The 18,651-nt window shown below is 37.9% G+C and overlaps 1 protein-coding gene across 4 annotated transcripts in view; it reads left to right on the top strand.

The window, feature by feature from the left end:
- Positions 1–18,651, top strand: part of rptor (regulatory associated protein of MTOR, complex 1) — a 215,479-nt gene that overhangs the window by 114,484 nt on the left and 82,344 nt on the right. For all 4 annotated transcript variants that reach the window (XM_088342559.1, XM_088342558.1, XM_088342555.1 and 1 more), the window contains exons 20-22: positions 260–400; positions 7,271–7,426; positions 14,996–15,114. In XM_088342559.1, coding sequence (XP_088198685.1) covers positions 260–400; positions 7,271–7,426; positions 14,996–15,114 — 416 coding nt within the window. The remainder of the gene's footprint in view (positions 1–259; positions 401–7,270; positions 7,427–14,995; positions 15,115–18,651) is intronic.

The raw sequence follows: 18,651 nt of genomic DNA, 5'->3' as shown, positions 1-18,651 counted from the left end.
TGTATGGTGAAGCATACCTATCATTACTGCATTTTCAATCTCCACCATTTTATCCAGGATATAAGCCTCACCGGGTTATAAGCCGCACTTTCAAATTTCTGACCAAATTGGGGTTTTTAGGTGTGCCTTAAAGTCAGGAAAATACTATTCTCAAAATATTTTCTTCCAGTTTATTAACTAAACTAAAAAATGATTTTGTATAACGTGAAGAGGAAAGCGTTATCCCATGCATTTATTATTCAGATGTATTTCCTTGCAGAGCCTGGCAACTTGACTCCAGTGAGGGACAGTCCTGCCATCCCACGTCTTCGATCTGTTAACTCCTACACCAACATTCGCGCAGTCACCACTGCCCGAAACTTGAACAAAAGCCTACAAAACCTCAACCTCAATGAAGAAGGTAGGAGTGATGGATTGCTGGCTAAAAAAAACGTATCCAATTCCAAAAAGAGAGCTGTTAATGTTGATGAAGGCCTTTTAACTATTCTGATGCTAGATGAAGAGCAGAATGAATAAGTCACACAATTAAGATAAATTGATCCAGAGCGGGGAAGGTACAATACTTTCTTTTGTTATATATATATATATATATATATATATATATATATATATATATATATATATATATATATATAAATCTAACCGCTTTATTACAATCAAAACTGAGGACAAGTCTGCAAAAAAAAGATAAAGAGTTTTTTTACACTTTACACCAGACGTGGCAGGCACAAGTGCAATAAAGGCATCCTCCACAATGCACCCAAAAATAAACTACATTGGGAATAATCAAATTTACTGATTGGTTCAATTGGTTTAGTCATATACAGTAATCCCTCACTGTATTGCAGTTTCTATACTTTGCAGATTTTCATCATGAATTATGTTCTGCAGCAGACAACACAACGCAAATGCTATCACAGGGGCAGATTTTGGAGGGGGTTTTTTTTGTGTGCTGAGTGGGCGTGACTGCCTGTGTGTGTGTCACTCGAACAGCACACAAATCAATGTGTCCACCCTAAACAACTGAGGCACGGCGACTGCTAGTATTTTAGCCGCCCGTTACATTGAAAATAAATTGGATTAGACACAGAGGAAAGTCAGAAGAGCGCAAATAAATGCTGATCACTATCAGGTGCTCTGTGGATTTTTATCAGTTCATGGAAGAGACTGAGGCGGCGTTGGGAGAGGAAGCAATAGCGGGATTGCAGGTCTGGCCTATTGCTGCGGCTATGTAACAACTTTCACAAGCCACCACTGGAGATCCTGTATCTTACCAACACCAGATCCATGACATATGAAATGGATGACCAGGAGCTACAATTTGAGGGAAACCGCTACATTTGTGACTCTTGTATTTTATCCATCACGGAACCTGGAACAATTAAAGATCCCGGATTATAATGTGCAACAAGCTGGCCGCTTTATATTTTTTTATACTGAAATAATAATTACAAAAAATGCAATTCTTTTTGGAACACAACCCCCGCAAAACAAGGATTACTGTATAGTCAATAACAGCAACACAGATAACTTCTCAACATGGCAACAATTTGCATGGTTAAGATACTTTAATGTGTTTACTTTATATCTTTGTATGGTAATGGCCATGTTCACAGAATAACTGTACATCAATACAGTAGGGAAAATAAGTATTTAGTCAACCACCAACTGTGCAAATTCTCCTTCTTAAAAAGATTAGAAAGGCCTGTCATTGTCAACATGGGTAAACCACAACCATAAGAGACAGAATGTGGGGAGAAAAACACCTGAAAATCACATTGTTTGATATTTTAAAATAATTTATTTCCAAACTAGCGTGGAAAATAAGTATTTGTTCACCTACAAACAGGCAACATGTCTGGCTGTCAAAGAGGTCGAACTTCTTATCACAAGGTCTATTTATGACTGCTAGTCACTCTAACTCCACTATGGCCAAGAGCAAACAGCTGTTGAAGGACACTAAGACACAATTGCAGACCTGCATCAGGCTGTGAAGACTGAATCTGCTATAGATAAAATGCTTAGTGTAAATAAATCAACTTTGGGAGCAATTTTTAGAAAATTGAATATTTATAAGACTTCTAATAATCTCCCTCCATCTAGGGCTCCATGCAAGATCTTACCCCGTGGCGTCAAAATGATAACATGAACCTTGAGCCAAAATCCCAGAACCAAACAAGGGGATGGAGTGAGTGACCTACAGAGGGCTAGGACCAATGTAACAATGTCTACTATCAGCAACGTGACGCACCGCCCGGGACTCAAATCTTGCACTGCCAGACGTGTCCCCTTGCTGAAGCCTGTACACGTTTAGGCCCATCTGCGGTTCGCTAGAAAGAATTTGGATCATCCAGAAGAGGACTGAGAAAATAGGTTATGGTCAGATGAAAGCAAATTAGAATATTTAGGTAAAAACACAGGTTCTCGTGTTTGGAGGAGAAAGAATACTAAGTTGCATTCTAACAATACCATACCCATCGTGAAGCATTGGGGTGGAAACGTCATGGTTTGAGTCTGTTTTCCTGCAAAGCGACCAGGAGAACTGATCCATGTAAAGGAAAGAATGAATAGGGCAAAGTATCGAAAGATTTTGAGTAAAAAAATCTCCTTTCATCATCAAGGGCATTGAAGACGAGACAGGTCTTTCAGCATGACAATGTTCTCAAACACACAGCCAGGGCAACAAAGGAGTGGCTAAGTACGAAGCCTTTCAAGGTCCTGGAGTGCCCTACCCAATTCCCAGGTCTAAACCCCTTAGAAAATCTGTGGGGGGATTTGAAATAGCAATGTAGAATATTGATTTGATTATAAGAAAGCTATTGGGAGTGTGTATAACACTAGGTATGAAAACATACAGTGTATAAAACCCAACATGTTAAAAGATATTTCAACTTGAATCCCTATTATCCGTATACAAAGCAAGTAATCAATAAATATTAAACTGATGTTTCTCTCCAGAGCAGACACTTATCATCTCAGGGAATCCAGAACTTTAAAGTCCAATATTCTCGCATGCCATTGAAAAGCCATTGTGCCACCCCGAAAGCTATATATTTAAAGAACGATTTAGAAGATGATCTTAAAAATGTCTTCTATTGACATAATGTAAAAAGTCATAAACTTTATGTATTTTGGATAAATATACTAAATAAGATGAATAGATCAAAAGTTATCTTTAGATATTGAATGTTATACGAGTCAATAGCAATAATACCATAGGTTTGAAATGTAGTTCATTTGTTCTCAAATTTTCCTTTGTGGGGTAAAGTTCTGTTTTCTCGTTTTTATTTTGAATAAGTCTTTCCTGTAAAGAAAGAAAATGGAACACGGGTAAGCACTTAAAAGCTTTGGCTTCAGCCTACTCCCTTTTGGGCACATTTTTAAGAACTGTATTATGGTAATAAATAAAAAGCCACAAACAAACATTCGACAAAGTACTCGAATTCCCCTCCGATGTTGCCTCTCTTTTTTATTTACTTTACAAAAATGTATCTTACTCATTTGCAGGCTTATAGCATACATTTGTATGTATTTTTCTTTCTGGTTAATCTATTTGACAAACGCTCAGATTTTTTTAAGTCAAGTCACATTTATTTGTATAGCCCTCAATCACAAAATGTCTTAAAGGACTGCACAGGATTACAAATACACCATCGCCTGATCTTAAACCAACATGCGGGATAGGAAAAACTTGAGAAGGGGGCCTCACAAGTGGTAATCCCCCTTCCAGGATGACAAGGGTGCAATAGATTTAGCATTAGGTAACAGTACACAAAACTTAATGAACATCAATAAAAGAGAACAATCGGTAATATGTTGAAATGTTATCCAGGAAGTGCATGACAACAACTTTGCCTCAAGGCTGTAAAATAGTCCAAAAAATCCATAACAGCAACGACGCAGCTTCCCATCTCTGCCGGCTGGTCAGTGCAGGCATTCACATGCTTCAGGTCCAGACGCTGGGGATTTCTCCTCTTACAGATGGCAAATCACAGTGGCTACGTGCAGGTGGACTGGAAAAAAGTGGAGAAGGATGTTAACAAAGCGAAGAAACACCTAAAGAAGAAAGCGAAAAAAGGAGCCCCTGAAATAAATTCATTTATTGAGGATGCCACGGAGTTCATCAAGAGAAACATCGTCTTGTCCAGTGGTTTCGTCGGAGGATTTTTTGTGGGTTTAGCTTCCTAAAAGACTTTCCGTCCATCATTTTTGCTTTTCCATTGTATCACCACCAGACAGGCAGTCGGAAAAAGAAAGGAAAAGAAAAATATGCGGTGGACATCAATCATAAGCTATTGTATAAAAGCTGGTCTTAAGTCTAGAGGTTGCAGATCTTATCTCCGGAAGCAGAGCATTCCACAACACCGGGGCCCAGATGGAAAACGCTCTTGAGCCTGCAGACTTCTTCTTGGCTCTTGAAGTTAAAAGTAGATTGTCATTTTCCGAGCAGAGGCTCTATGCGGTAATATAGGAGGAAACTAAATCTGAGAGATACGAGGGTGCAAGTCCATGTAAACATTTGTATGTTAGTAAGAGAACCTTAGTCACATCCTAAGAGGGGGATTGGGAGCCAGTGCAAGTTGGCCAATATACGAGTAACATGCTCAAACTATTTTGTCTTAGTTGAAATTCTCGCTCCCGCATTCTGAACCAGCTGCAAACCTTCGATGCTAGGCATCGGGAGACCAGAAAGCAATACATTACAGTAATCAAGCCGAGAAGTAATAAACGCATGAATTATAACCTCTGCATCTAAATGAGACAGCATCGAACAAATCTTCACAATATTACGGAGGTGGAAGAAAGCTATTCTAGTAATATTTTTTACATGCAACTGAAAAGATTCGGATCAAATATAACACCTAGATTTTTGACCGAGTCACTGTGGGTGATATTACATTTGTCAAGGTTCAGGGCAGTGTTTGAGAACAAATCACGACAATGAGCTGGATCAGCAATTAACATTTCTGTTTTTTGTGGGTTAAGGTGCCAAAAATTAAGTGACATCCATCTTTGTATCTCAGTAAGGCAGGCCTCCAGATTTCTACAACTTAACTGACCAGTTGTCTCCAGTGGCAGATACAGTTGATTGTCATCTGCATACCAATGGAAACTAATATTATACCTGCGGATAATATCACCAAGCGTAAGCATATAAATACTAAAAAGAAGGGGGCCAAGTTAAGAGTCGTGTGGAACGCCACAGGGTACATCAGATTGTTTAGTGGTCAGATTGCCGTAAATTGTTTTATATTATAGATTATTCTGTTGTTTTATGTGCTACTTTAGTATCCATCCAAAACTTCAATATTTGAATAAAGAGGAAATTTAAAAATCCAACCCCCCCCCCCCAAAAAAATGAACCGATTCATTGATCATTAAAATAAACGTTAGTTGCAGCCTTAGTATTGACCAAATATTTATTTTCCACTATGATTTGAAAATAAATAAATAAAAAAGAATAAACATTGTGATTTTCTGTTATTTTTCCACATTCTGTCTCTCTTGGTTGAGGTTTACCCATGTTGAAAATTACAGGCCTCTCTAATATTTTGAAGTGGGATAACCTGCACTATTATTGTTTGACTAAATACTTATTTTACCCGCTGTATAGCAAAATGCATTCGAACGTCCTACACTTAAAGATTGTATAGGGAGCGGAACATAACTTTGAGTGTGATTTGGTGATTTGTGTGACTGTTGTGTGAATGACACTGCCCAACTTGCACAGCCTTTTGATATTACTGCCAGATGGAGCGTTCATAAATCCTGACTGGAGCAATCAGCGATGCCTTTTGTTAACACGAGCTCACATTCATCCTGCCAGAAGTCATTCCAGCGTGCAGCCGTATTTATTATCAATAAGCGCGCACCGTAGTGTTTCATTCACATCTAATTTCCATGTCCACATTTCAGTCTAGGTTGTTTGTTGGCATGGCCGAGTTATTTCATTTTCATGAGGCAGACTAATGTTGAGTTATATGAAAAGTTGATGGAGAAAATGATTGAAAATAGCATACATTTATAAACATTTTAGTAACTGTTTAAAGAAAACTTCCAACACAGTATTTAACACATTTTTTTCTCAAGAATGGAAAGGGTTTTTTTTCTTTTTGCAATATTTAATTGTTTAACATCCATGTCAAATTGAGATACAAAGAGAAAATACAGAAAACCCGCCATATGGGTTGCATTGTTCATTGTACAACTTCTGGTCCCCAAACCTTTCTGTTCTACAGAACGGTTTAATGTCTGACAATATTTTCCATGCCCAGCCCAAGGTAATATTAGCATGTTTGTAATTTTACAATTATAGTAAGATTAATGATGATAGTAATGCTAATAATAACAATAACTGCAGCAATAATGAGAACAGCAATTATAATGATGAAAACACATTCGAAATGATACCAGAAAAGAAAAACACAATTTGAAGTTATTAAAAAAATAATGTGTTTCAAACCATTTGAGTACAGTAGCAATTACATTTTTCAATTATTTTGAAAATGGTGTTTGCAAGAAATATACAGTACTACTTGCTGAGGCCATCTTCTGCCTGAAATCATCATTGCAGCCGCTGTCAAGCTGTGCATGGCGCGCGCACGAACTTCTGTCTATTTTATACGCACTTAAAGAAGCTCTTTTTTTCATCTAATTCGGGGGTTTGGGTTAGCGTTTAGACTATATTTGTAACAGTCATTTTCTTACAATCACGGTTTTCATCATTCAATAAAAGTAAACTTCAAGCACGCGTGTGAAATTACTCTCCTCCCCCACCCCCTTTTTTTTCGCATAATGCGCTCCATGGCTGGAACTCCAATGATAAAAGCAGATAGGCGCGGTTCAAACATTTATATAAAGGCTCTTTGAACTCAGCTGGGCATTGTAAACACATAATAGAGAAAATATTTAATTTTAAACTTTTTAAGGACACCTCAAACCACACGCACCACACCTTTAAGGTTTCTATAAGGTCTAGAGTTGTCAGTGTACATGATTGATGATAAGAATCATTTTACTCATGATTACTGCAAACATTAAAACAATAATAGAGCCAAGACCACAGTGGATTCCTCCAGTGTTGTTTATTTTCCATCAGAAACGTATTTTGCAGAATTTACTTGTTAACAATGTCATGAAAAAAACTATCAGCGGTTTCCAAACATTTTCCTCTGAGTTCCACTATTTGAAAAATGGTCTCTTGTATTCGGACACCCCTTCCATACATGCAGAAATAATGATAGCTACTTCTATTTTTGTGTCCATTCAGGTGCACCTGCGTCTTTTTCTCCGGGAAACCTTAGCACCAGTAGTAGCGCCAGCAGCACCCTGGGGAGCCCCGACAACGACGAGTACATCCTCTCCTTCGAAACCATTGACAAAATGCGACGGGTGTCTTCCTATTCTTCCCTCAACTCCCTCATAGGTAAAATACTTGGAATGTTTTGGAGAAATTGGACTGAAAACCCATTTCTTAATTAGCAACCTCTGAATGCAGAATAATTTATTATTTGTATTGGAAGAGCAGGCAAAAGAGGGAAACTCCACCCATTCTGACACAAGTTAATTTTCCTCATCTTTATGCTTGGTGAACGGAGGATGTGATTAACTGCCCAAAGCACTGTTTTGTAATTCGGCCAACTTAAAGAAGAATGTTGCCAATATACAGTACATGAAGAAATAAATTACATTACCTTTTTTATATATATATATATATATATATATATATATATATATATATATATATATATATATATATATATATGTGTGATAGAATATACCTTTATTATCATTGTTACAAAATGGGTGGAACATATTGTGACAACGAAATTGGACGTGGCACTCCAGGTTCACATTTTACTGAGAGAATAAGATAAATTAATAAATAAATTTAAAAAAAAAAAAAGAAAAAATATGATTTACACAATATTAACACAATAGAAAGTGTGGGCATGTAGAGGCAGAAGATATTTACATTGGGTGTTTACATACAGTTTGGGGATCGTATTAGTGCAAAAATGCGGTAGTGCAAAATAGGCAACATTGTGCAAAGTAAGTATAGGCATGAATACAATTTTACATCTGTATGGGGTAGTGTGTTTGCTGAAGAATCTTTAAGTGTAAGAAGTTTTGGTGAAAGAGATTGAGATAGAGAAGAACCTAAATATTCTGTTGCATAGCCCTACAGATGCAGGAGTGGAGGGATGGTAAAAAGTTCCAAAATGTCAACCATGACTGCAGCCGTTCTAAGTGAGTGGCCCAACAGAGGCCACTCATCAGTGCAAGTCTATTTGCAGAGATTGAATCACTACCAGACTTTAAGGAATAAGATTATTTGGTCTGATGAGAACAGGATTGACCTTTTTGGTGTTGATGATATGCGGTATGTGTAGAAGAAACAGCCCCCGCTCTTCACCATCTCAATACAATCCCTTCTGTGTACCTTGGTGGTGGGAACATCATGTCGAGAAGAGGAGTTTAAGATGCATGGGCAGGATTGTTGTTTGCAATTGAAGGAAAGATGAACGTGGCCAATTACTGAGCGATCCCCTCAGAAACCATCTTTTAGAGTGCTTCAGACCTAAAACCCTGGTCGGAGCTTCATGTTTCAACATGACAATGACCTTAAGTAGATCGCTAAGATAGAAAATGAGTGGCTTTAAGACATCTCCTTGATCGTTCTTGCACCTCAGCCAAAGCGCTAACATTGACCCAAATAAGAACATCTGGAGCAAACTAAAAATTGCTCTCCTCCAATGTTCAGCAGAGGGTCCACAAATACAGGTGTAAAAAACTTCCTAGAGAAGTGTCATGGGTTCAGTTTTTATTTTTCAATTAGTTAGTAAACATTTCTACGTTCCAGTTTTTTTTTATGAAGATGGGGGTTCTCAGTATACAGTACATTGAGAATTTATTTTTCTCGTATTTTGGCAAACTGCTTTACATGCCACATAGTGAAGAAACTCATGGGATCTGAATACTTTCTGTACCCTCTGTAAATATCAAAATCCACGGTATAAAAAAAGACACATTTAACTTTTTTTTTATTTTTACAGTTTTTCAACAAACCAAATGTATTTGAAAGCATCCTGTTAGATATACTAATACCATACTTTTTAATATGAGGGGAACACTGCATTTCTGTTATTTTGCAGTTTTGGCTACCTAGATATTGCAGTTTTCAACTGAGTTTACAAGCAGTTTTTAAAATAAGCACGTGAGCACTGCTTAGGGATGGGCAATAAATTATTATTTTAAAAATCAACAATTAGAGACATTTATTTCCTAAAGCTTGTAATCGAGGGTTGAAATTAATTAAGACATTTTCAAATACTCAAAGCTGGTGATGATAAACAATAATTACAAGGTAAGTTGGGCATTTAGATTCAGATTCAGATTTACTGTATTGTCATTCGTGTACACATGTATACAGAACGAAATGTCGATACATCTGACCCGCACAGTTTCCTTGAGCGTCAGCCGGGATGGATAAGATTAACCATGTCTTTGTCAGAATTTTAGCGCAGCAGTTCGTCATCTTCCGGTTCGATGCCACTTCCAGTTGTTAGATGGTCCAGTTTATTGTCCAGAGAGCGAACGTTGGAGAGGAAAATGGATGGGAGAGGCGTTTTGAAGGGTTTAGCCTTTAACCTAGCGGTTAGCCCAGCCCGACAACCTCGCTTCCTCGTCCGGTCACGCCGCTCTATTGCCACTCTGCTTCGCTGCTTTGCCACTCTGCTTCGCTGGGTCTTGTGACATAGCAGACCGTGGCTAATAAACACTCCCGAGTGGTCGTAGCACCGAGCGCTTGATGTCTGGATGATCGCATATCCAGCAAATTTAGGCAAGTAAGTTACAAGATTTGAATCACTACATTTTACAATTTAATCAGGATGTATTTTTTAAGAAGTTAAAATGTGTTCCAATAAATATATGTTGAGTGAAGTTTTTTTATTTCAAGTGGATTTTTCTCCAGTTGATTTAAGAGTAAGATATTTCTTTCTTTGCACTGCTCATCTATTCCAAAACTACTTGTCCTTTCTCTCGTTTTCAACACAGCATAAAATATATTGATGTTCTTCCTCTTTTCTTTTTTTAATCAGGCAACATATATTCTCATCGTTGAGCACTGCAAACCCAGCTTAAAATGTATCAAGAGGCCTAAAAAGTCCAGTGTGTTTTACGATGGCCATTTAAAACAAATTGAAATCATAAATGCTGGAGCTGCAAGAAAACAAGAAGGATAACAAAATTATTTTGAAGTTGCAGCCAAGTTTTGTGAAACATTAACTTTCTTTTCAAGCATTTTTTTTTCCTTTGCCTGTTTGGTTTAATTTGCTCGTAGAGTGCCTTGCAAAAGTACTGCCCCCTCAAGACGTTTTGGCATATTTTAGGCTTTGAACTCGTAGATAACAAAAAACTCAACATTTTTTAAGAGTCAACAGTATGTGAGACACAATCATGAAAATGAACAAAATGTATTCAATATTTTATATGTTTTTAACAAAAAAAAAATTAGAAGAAAGTATTGCAAAAATGTTGAGTTAATAGTTTGTACTACCTCCGTTTGCTGCTATTACAGCCACAAGTCTTTTTAGGTTTGTCTCTTTAAGTTTTACACATCTTGAAACAGAAATAATTGCCCATTCTTCCTTACAAAACAGTTCCTTAAGGTTTGATTGTGATCGTTTTTGCACAGCATTTTCTAATGCTCAATAGGATTGAGGTCTGGATTTTCGCTAAGCCATTCGAACAATATAATATTGTTAGTTTCAAACCACTCTCTTGAAAATGTTGCTTTCTGTTCGGGGTCATTGAACTGTTGGAAGGTAGACCTGTGTCACATTCACAGGTCTCTTACAGACTCCAACACATTTTCTGCCCGAATCGTCCTGTATTTGGTTCCATCCATCAACTATAAGGATCTGCCCAGTCCCTGCTGAACAACTGTGTATGCCAACAGGTGATCATGGGCCTCTTAGCTACTTCTCTGATTAGTTCTTCACGGTGCACCAGGAGTTATTTTGTACGAAATCATCTCATATCCCATGTTTGCTTTGAACTTTTAAATAACTTTATGCTGGACCTGCCTGGTGTGTTCTTTGGTCTTCATAATGCTCACCTGTTCTCCGGTCTCTTCTTTCAGGGACCTGAGCCTATCACAGAGCAGGTTAATTTAATCTGAGACTTAATTATACACAGGTGCACTGTGTCATTGTTATTCATTTAGGTCGACAATGGATTATTTGAAACCTCATCTGGGAAATTCTGAAGTCAGTTGGCTGAGCTGAGAGAACAGGGTGGCAATACATTTGCAACATCTACTTTACAGTTTTTCCTTGTAAATATAATATTAAACGTTAAAATGTTTTGGTTCCACATCACAATCGTGTCTCAAATGTTGTTGATTTTAAGATTTTTTTTTTTTTTTTTTATGTTTGAAGCCTGAAAATTTTGAATATGACAAGAAATTATTGGGAGGCCAGTACCTTCGCTAGGCACTTTATGAACTTTGCAATGATGCAGCTTAGTAGCAAACTATCATATAAACACTAGTTTATAATTAATGGTGCGAATCTTGCAACCCTTGAAAAGAAACAGAAACTATCAAATCTAAAGGTTGCAAAGATATGAATTTCCTTAATCCTGTTGAATCAATTCAGCGGTTTATTAGGCAGCCATAAATGTCAATCATTAAAATCGAAACAAGGCGTGCTAGTAGACTATTACACCTAAAGTACAAAAAATGCCAAGTCAGGTGTGACTACCGGGTATATACTCAAGAGATTAGGTTATTATGGTCGTTCTGGGAACCATCAATCTCAGAGAAAACTGAAATCCCATCAACATTTCCTAGTCTTATATCCTAAGCTTAACGCCAACATTTTCTGCTGAAACGACATTTTCTTTTATACTTGTGCTCCTAATGCGTCATTGTATTCAAGACTAGCCTCTATTTAAAGAGCACCGTAGATATTTAGTGCTGCTTACACTGCTTACAAGAAATAATTTCTGCTCTAACATGTTTTTTATGCACCAACCAAGCACAAAAATTTGCTTTGCAAGTATTTTATGTACCATATGTCAAACGTGGAGGGGCTGTTAAAAATTCTGTGGATCAGTGGGCCAAGAGTTAATATTTTTACTACAACATTTATTACACTCAGCACAAGTCTTGATGGCACCAGAGTCGGTTCAGTTCATGGCAATGAATACTCATTTGGACTAATATAGATAGCCTAGTTTTGATTTGTGAGCACCTGCACCAAGGTGCTGGTTTTTAAAAGATGGAAACCTTACTTAACATGAATCAACTTACATGTTTCCGCGGATTCATCCACTATCCATTGTTACCACTTTGTACATATTTCTACTGTCATCCACATTCATGCTAACATATTATTGTGGAGCAAATTACTCAAATAGTTTCCCTATTTATCCTTGATGATTTCACAAGTTTTTCCCTCCTTGAATAACCATGGTTCGTACAGGTGCTTTGAATTCTTGAAAATGCTCAAATTTAAATGTGTTTTCAAGGGTTAAAAGCTTGAATTTTGGGCGAAGTGCTTGTAAATGCTTAAAATTGTTTTAATTCTGCTTGAAAATCACACTGACACTGCTCTCTGGTGGCTTTGCTCTGGCATGGCATTTCTTCTTCCCTCGTGATTAACCGCAGCTGCCATTAGCTTGTATAGCATTGTCTTACGAAGCGTCATTTTCCCCTATGGGACACGCCCAAGACATGTGCATTCTACACCTAAACAGGGCAATATGAAATGTATATTAGTGCAGAGCAAAAATGGAAAACAGAATCCAAGACATGGAGATGCGATGCTACACGAAACTTGTAGACAACAGCTAAATAGACCATGTGACAAACAAAATAGTGCAAAACACAATCGGAAGGTACATTGGACCCTAGGAAGAACTCAACAGACGAAAACTTTATTGCAGGGGTCGGGAATCTTTTTGACTTTTTGAAAAAAAGCAAAATTTGATTTTTTGGGGGTGGGAAAGAGCCACACCATATACATATCATCTCATTAGCTGCACCGCTTATCCTCAGTAGGGTCGCGGGGGTGCTGGAGCCCATCCCAGCAATCATCGGGCAGTGGGCAGGGGACACCCTGAATTGGTTGCCAGCCAATCGCAGGGCACACAGGGTCAAACAACTCGCTCACACCTAGGGACAATTTGGACCGGCCAATCCACCTGAAATGCATGTCTTTGGAATGTGGGAGGAAACCGGAGTGCCCGGAGGAAACCCACGCAAGCACGGGGAGAACATACAAACTCCGCACAGGAAGTCCGGTAGCTGGATTTGAACCCACACAGGAGGTTCCCAAGACTTTAGAACTGTGCCGCACACGCGCTAACCACTGCGCCGCTGTGCTGCCCACCATATATATATCTTAAGACTTATTTCAACAAAACAGCTAAACTCGCTCTCCAGACAAAAGCTAATTCTTCAGAGCATTTTATTTCACTGTGTGACGTTTGATAATTTGTTAAAATCTACGAAATAGTAATAATAGCAGAGCCTGTGCCCCATATATTTATACTGTACCACATAAAATGTTTCTTCCTCCTGCAGGTACTTGAGAGTATTAAGGCTCATTTTGAACGTCATTTTTGTCTATGTGCAAGAAAAACTTTTTTGTAAAAATGTCACAAAAATCTGAAAACTAGTATACCATCGTATTGCCCTTCGGCGCAGACGGCGCTGGGCAAGAGGCAAAAAGGAGTGCTTGCTTTCCCTGTATAGCTACTCCCATCTCTTCCGCTCACCCAAATTGCCCTGGTTGCCTTGCTGGTGTTTTGGGAGGTTTTACAGTGTGTTCTGTGGCTTTTTATCATAAAGTGTTTTAAAAGCACACATGGATTATTTAATGAATTTCCATATAAAGGATTCCCTTGCAAAGTACAGATTAAACGGTGTCTGTTTGTGTTACACCTTGACTGTAAACTGCAATTAAAAATGTGCCCGATATATATATGACCGTACCACCATCAGCCTCAGTGATTTTTCTTCTTCGTCTGCACTAAAATGAGTCTTGCTAATGCTTAAAAATGAAACGACATGGAGAAATTATGCATGGTTTCAATTTTGTCTCCTAGCCAGATAGACTCATTAAAAGAGCCATATATACATATATCGTGAGCCAAAGGTCCCTGACCCCTGCTGTAGTGGTATAGTCATGTCACAAAATCATTAGCACTGGCCAAGATCATTCTCCAGAGCAAAATCCATAGGGAAGAAGGAGAGGAAGACAGAAGAAGAACTGGACCGACAATTTCAAGGAATGAACTTGTGCCAACTCTGCCATAACCCAAACTTGGGCCAGGTCAGCAGTCGAGAAAGCTCTCCGTAGTTGCGTCCTCGGTTATGTCCCAACAACAACCCAAGCAGTTAAGGAATCCGTGAACCGTGAAAGGAACCCTAATCCTGGAGAGTTACCATTTAGCCTGTTTTTTAGAATCTCGCTCCTGTAAAGCAGCTCAGCCAAGTCCAGTAATTAGCTCATCAGCAAGCTCTGTTTAAGCCTGATTATGATCCTCCTATTTATTGAAACAGCATGGAAGGAAAAAGCCAACTAGCGCATTGTGTGAATGTCATAAGGGAAATCGTCTAACCGAGCTCAGTTTTGAGATGGTCATTGGTTTTGTTGGAGAGAATCATCATGATTTCTCACAGCAATGTTTTTTTCTTGTGTGTGTGTTTATTAGTGTTTTGATTATTTATGTACATTCACTAACAATATAAGTTATTTCGCATTCGCCATCTCTACATATTCAATATTTTCAGCTGCAGAAAATTACGATGGCGATCTGATATGGTAATGAGAATATCGAGTGGCCGTTAGCTCTTGCGGTAATTAGCTTGGATAAAAACAATGTAGATCTGCTGTTGTGTAATTGAATGCACCTCATTATGCGTTGAAATATATTATCAGCCCAACTTAAAGGTCGATGTATTTCTTCTTTATGTTTTTAGGCGTGTCTTTTAACAGCGTTTACACTCAAATCTGGAGAGTGCTTCTACACCTGGCTGCAGACCCTTTTCCTGAAGTGTCTGACTTGGCAATGAAGGTTCTCAACTGCATCGCATACAAGGTATCTTGTCTTTAAGTGAGTTAATTAGTGAAGAGAGTGCACAGTGATTAATGTTCAATCCTGTGTAAAATGAGTATAAGTTTAGAATTTACAGCCCCACTCAATAATCCTGCACTTAAACCGTGTTTATTCTAGTTATGTGAAATGTACGAGCACCTTTAATGTGCTTTTTCCTATTGGTCATTCAGTAAAACCTCAGTCTGTTGCGCACATGTACCTCCCGCTCACTAGCAATTTGTGTCGGCAAAAAGACCTTTACTTTTTGTGCAAACGCAATTAAGAGACAATGACTCCCTCAGGCTTGGCAAAGGAAAGCAGTGGAGAGGGAGCTTGTCAAAACTAGAGGAGCTCTATTTACCACTTTAGGCTACTGCTCATCCAAATGCCAGGGAAAGATTGTGGTGATGGGCGAAATTGGGGGATTGATGCTGAGCGGAGACCGTGAGTACCGATTGGTCCCTGTGTTAGATTCAGACAAATTGGCTTCGGGCTGTTGGAGTGCAATGAAACAACAATAAAACGTGATTAACCGCAAAAATTAGGCCTACTCCTCTCTTCGAAGATTGTTTTCTAGTTTGTAGCTGCTCTCTTTCCAAAGCCCTCAAGTCCTGAGAACTTCGGTCTTAAGGATTTGTTTTCCAATTAAGATTTTGCAAGTACTTATTGATAATAAGTAACAGTGATGCAATGCTTAAATGTCTCTTACATAATGTTAAATGCCTAAATGCTAGTAAAATGTTTTATTCCACGCATTTAAATTCCCCATTTCGATAACGCCCTTCTGTGTCTTTTATCCTTCCCCTATGAACATTGTTTTTTCAGTTATAAACAAAAAATGGTTTTATCCAAATGTACAAACTTTTATTTTATAAAAATATTACATTATTCAGAAATAAATTAACAGTGTATGATGATTAATTATAATTCAGTACCAAGTTTCATCTGTGTTGTGCTGTTTGAACCGAAGGATACATTGCACACAGGCGGCATGTCTAGTGACATTTATTCATAGCACTTAATCACAAAGTCTTAAAGGCCTTCACATTTATGTGTACATTTCAGTTAAGGTACATTTAGCATTCCCTGATCTCAATATGGCACAACTTAACCACTAAGATATGAGGAACACGACCACGGAAACTTTAATGTCTGTAACAGAACCTTGAAGTCACATCTAATGGATGGAGAGCCACTGCAAGTGAGCTAAGATTGGTGTAGTATGCTCAATGTTTTTTTCCTAGTCTAGTCTCATTCCAGCATTTTGCATCAGCTGCAAACTTTTGATGGTATACATAGAGAGACCAGACAACAACTCATTATAGCAGTCAAGGTGAGCTGTAACAAAAGCCTGAATTATACAGTAATATCAGCATCTAACATTCGCAGTTTTGCAATGAAAGAAGAAGTAATATTTCTTACATGTAACTGAAACAACAGATTAGTCAAATACAACTTTTTTTTGAACAGTCACTCTGAGTGATATCAAGTGCAGTGTTCAAGATCATGTCATGACAAAAAGCTTGGCTAACAATCAACGTCTCGTTTTTTTGGGGCCAAGGTGCTAAAATAAATTAAATGGCACTCATATTTTTATCTCAGACAGGCAAGCCTCCAAATGTTCACAACCATAGTAAATGGTTGACTACAATGCCTAAATAGGACCTGCAGGCGATCGCGTTGTTTTTGGGAGTGCCGATTATATACGTACTTTTCTGTGGACATTTACTGATCATGTGGCTGATCAGTTATATTTATTGAAAAGTGCTTTACACATACACATAGTGTTATTATTTTTTCGGTGTGTTCAAACAATTCTGTCGACCCGGTATATCAAACATGGCAGTCCGCCCTGTTAGATTGGCTCGCTGTAAGTTTCTGAATATGTGGAAAAAAAATCTCTAAATCCTTGCTATCAAAGTTTCTGAGTTTTAAAATAAATGTAAACCAAATGCTTCGCTAGGGAGCAGCAAAGGTGTACAAGAGCAGACTTACAGTCTGGTTTTGTTGGGGTCTGGTGCGCCTCTATACACCAGAGGGCACCTAATAGGTTTGGAATTGGGACAGGTGTGTCCAATCACCATACTCCTGTTCCTATTTACCCCAACCCCTTATAAGGACATTTTGGACAGAGCCAGTTGTCGGGTCATCTTCAATATCACCATCCATTCTACACCATCAATACTGCATCACCTTTTTCCAGTTTCAGTTTTGTTCTGAAGTTTGTTTTTTGTTTTCTGGTCAGTATAGTTTAGTTGTCCTTTGGCCATTTGTTTGTGACTTTGTCGATTATTTTATATTAAATACTATCGTTTTTTAGCTCCTTGCCCTGCTCTCTGCGTTTGGGTCCACTCCAAAATCATAACAAGTTTCAGGTTAAAGCAAATATTGTGCAGTATTTTTTAGCTTCAGTAGGCCCAGCATGGAAATTTCTGATACTATTGCTCATTTAATGATAAAACTCACATTTTATATTTATTTTTGATTTATTTTAAATCATAATGACAATTGAGGCAAGTGTATTTTTATTCATCCTCCTTGAGTTTGTTCGTAATGTTTGTGTTGAGTTGATTCAGATGTAAAGCTGCATTTACTTAACTGATAATATAAACAAATTGTGCTTTAAAAATATCCCTTATCATCCGTGATTAAAATTTGCTGGGTAGGCTACAAATGTAAGCTTAATGATAAAGCATGTTACTGGAAAAGAAAGGAAATATTTGGGATTGACGTTTTTTTACTTGTGCAGCCCGCCTGCGAACAGAAAATCTGGGTCTTGCCCCCGATCCAAACTGAGATTGATAAGCCTGCTGTAGATGGACTTAATTTTATATCTATGGCACACACTGTACACTAAACAAGTTATTCTCAACTTTTTGTGAGCCAGGGCACACTTCTTCATTGATAAACCCACACCTCCTATGGAAAAAATTTAAAAGAATGTAATCCTCAACTCAAGGTTTTATTTTTTTACTGTTATGATTTGGCTCAGGAGGTATAACATATGAATAACTTTAGAGACTATGATGGTTAAAATTTCAGAATTTATCATAACACACCCCCTACATCGCATATTACCAAATTTTATTGCAATGTGTATTCTGTGTAGCACTATCTAGATACTTTATATAACACGCTACAGTGCGTATTAGCACGTCACATTGGGTATTTATATATTGTATTATTTTTGCTTTATTGTTGTATTGTTCTCAGTGCAGGGATGCTGCTGGAAATGTGAATTCCCCTGTGGGGATGAATAAAGTATCTGTCTGTCTATATCTCTATCTATCCATCCATCTAACTTGTTCTATTTAGTGTGACATTTTTTTTTCTGTTCCAGTAATTATTATAAATATAATAATTATAACTTATTCCACTAATATCTGGAATACTGCACCGATTGTCCACAACAGCAAGGTTTTTCCGAGTAATTGTCAATATGCTGTCAGTACACTGTTAGCTGCTATATACCACAAAAGGTATCACTTGTGTGCTGTGACACATAAGTTGAGAACACACCAAACTAAGCTACCATCTTCA

This window comes from Urocampus carinirostris, chromosome 8 (genome assembly GCF_059441175.1).
Source record: "Urocampus carinirostris isolate Australia breed hairy pipefish chromosome 8, RoL_Ucar_1.0, whole genome shotgun sequence".
NCBI classification, from domain to species: Eukaryota; Metazoa; Chordata; class Actinopteri; order Syngnathiformes; family Syngnathidae; genus Urocampus; species Urocampus carinirostris.
Note: the sequence above shows the minus strand (reverse complement) of the source record. Positions and strands in the feature narration are given on the sequence as shown.